Source organism: Entelurus aequoreus, linkage group LG23 (genome assembly GCF_033978785.1).
Source record: "Entelurus aequoreus isolate RoL-2023_Sb linkage group LG23, RoL_Eaeq_v1.1, whole genome shotgun sequence".
NCBI classification, from domain to species: domain Eukaryota; kingdom Metazoa; phylum Chordata; class Actinopteri; order Syngnathiformes; family Syngnathidae; genus Entelurus; species Entelurus aequoreus.
In genome coordinates, this window is record NC_084753.1 from 30,458,780 (window position 1) to 30,461,279 (window position 2,500).

The 2,500-nt window shown below is 36.5% G+C and overlaps 1 protein-coding gene across 1 annotated transcript in view; it reads left to right on the plus strand.

Annotated features, from left to right (window-relative positions):
- Positions 1 to 2,500, plus strand: part of fzd3a (frizzled class receptor 3a) — a 72,639-nt gene that overhangs the window by 45,390 nt on the left and 24,749 nt on the right. Inside the window, exon 3 of the mRNA XM_062034857.1 lies at positions 1,639 to 1,835. Coding sequence (XP_061890841.1) covers positions 1,639 to 1,835 — 197 coding nt within the window. The remainder of the gene's footprint in view (positions 1 to 1,638; positions 1,836 to 2,500) is intronic.

Genomic DNA, 2,500 nt, shown 5'->3' on the forward strand with positions numbered 1-2,500 from the left:
TGCCAATTGTTTTTATTGTTCTTGTAAAATAGTGACTTTTTGAGTAAAATTCCGATTATTATAATATTGCCAACATTTTGAAAGTTTTCTTATAAAATTGTGACTTTTGTCGAGTAAAATTACGACTGTTTTTAAAAAATTGCCAAAATGTTAAGCTTTTTCTCGTAAAACTGCGACTGTTGAGTAAAATTCCAACTTTTATCATAATATTGCACAAATGTTCAGTTTTTCCTGTAAAATTTTGACTTGCGTTGAGTAAAATTACTTTTATTATAACACTGCCAAAATTCTACGTTTTTCTTGTGAAACTGCAACCTTTTTCTTGTGAAATTCCAACTCATTTTTCACAACAAGCTTTTTTATATTGCATAGTATGTATATATTATTAATGTTGTAAATACACATCTTTATATATCTACAAAGGGGGGTCCTAAAGAGGTAGGCATTATTCGGAGGTCTCAAGAAGGTAACAAATACACACACACACACGTGTGTGTGTTGTATTTCTACCCTTCTTGAGGTCTGGTCAACATATGAAATAAGTGAAATTGAAATGCACCCCCTTTGGCCAAAATTAATTACACATTTTGTATTTGTATATAGAGACATACTGTAATAACTTGAAGTAAATAATGAAGATTAAAAACCAATTACAAACAAAAAATTAACTAAAAGCAGTCTTTTTTTCTTTGCAATATTTTCTCGTAAAATTATTACTTTTTTATGTAAAATGATTACTTCATGTAAAATTACTTTTTAATGCAAAATGGTGACATTTGTCATATAAAATTCTGACTAATCACAATATGCCAATTTATTTTGTTTTTCTTGTAAAATAGTGACATTTTTTGAGTAAATTTCCGATTAAAAATGTTGGCAATATTATAATAAAGTTTTCTTATAAAATTGTGACTTTTGTCGAGTAAAATTACGACTCTTTTCATAAAATTGCCAAAATGTTCAGCTTTTTCTCGTAATATTGCGACTGTTGAGTAAAATTCCGACTTTTATCATAATATTGCACAAATGGTCAGTTTTTCTTGTAAAATTTTGACTGGCGTTGAGTAAAATGACGACTTTTATTATAACTCTGCCAAAATTCTACATTTTTCTTGTGAAACTGACCTTTTTCTTGTGAAATTCCAACTCATTTTTCACAACAAGCTTCTTTATATTTGCATAGTATGTATATGTTATTAATGTTCTAAATACACAACTTTATATATCTACAAAGGGTGGTCCTAAAGAGGTAGGCATTTTTCAGAGGTCTCAAGAAGGTAACAAATACAAGAGTGTGTGTGTGTGTGTGTGTGTGTGTGTGTGTGTGTGTGTGTGTGTGTGTGTGTGTGTGTGTGTGTGTGTGTGTGTGTGTGTGTGTGTGTGTGTGTGTGTGTGTGTGTGTGTGTGTGTGTGTGTGTGTGTGTGTGTGTGTTTAGCGGGGTGCTTCCCCTGTGGAGTTTGGAGGGAATGACGGGTGTGTAAGGGATTATTAGTGTTGTTTTGACACACTCTTCCACTACAACACGCTCCGTTGCTCCCTTTGTGCCTCACTTTGGCCCACATTTCTTTCCAAGCTGCGTCAACACTTAAAAGCTCACCGTGGCGTCCCTCGCCCCTCTCTCTCTCTCTCTCCTGCAGCCGTTCCACCCCATGGTCAACTTGCAGTGCAGCGCCCAGCTCAGGATGTTCCTGTGCGCCCTCTACGCGCCCGTGTGCACCGAGTATGGCCGTGTGACGCTGCCGTGCCGCCGACTGTGTCTGCAGGCCAAGAGCGACTGCTACAAGCTGATGGACATGTTTGGCGTCAGCTGGCCTGAGGAGATGGACTGCAGCAGGTTGGTGCGCTCGACTATATTGCACCCCCTAAACAGAGATGGCGTCAAAGAAGGAACTCTGGATGTCATTTCATCAAACGCACTTTCATCCACTGAGGGCCGCACACTGAACAATTGAAACACGCCAGGGCCATTTTGGTATTTTTTCTTTTTCAAAACCAATACTAATATATATGTGTGTACATATACAGTATGTATATATATATATATATATCCATCCATTTTCTACCGCTTGTCCCTATATAATGCATATATGCACATGTACAGTCGCGATCAAAAGTTTACATACACTTGTAAAGAACATAATGTCATGGCTGTCTTGAGTTTCCAATACTTTCTACAACTCTTATTTTTTTGTGATAGAGTGATTGGAGCGCATACTTGTTGGTCACAAAAAACATTCATGAATTTTGGTTCTTTTATGAATTTATTATGGGTCTACTGAAAATGTGAGCAAATGTGCTGGGTCAAAAGTATACATACAGCAATGTTAATATTTGCTTACATGTCCCTTGGCAAGTTTCACTGCAATAAGACGCTTTTGGTAGCCATCCACAATCTTCTGCTTGAATTTTTGACCACTCCTCTTGACAAAATTGTGCAGTTCAGCTAAATGTGTTGGTTTTCTGACATGGACTTGTTTCTTCAGCATTGTCCACACGTTT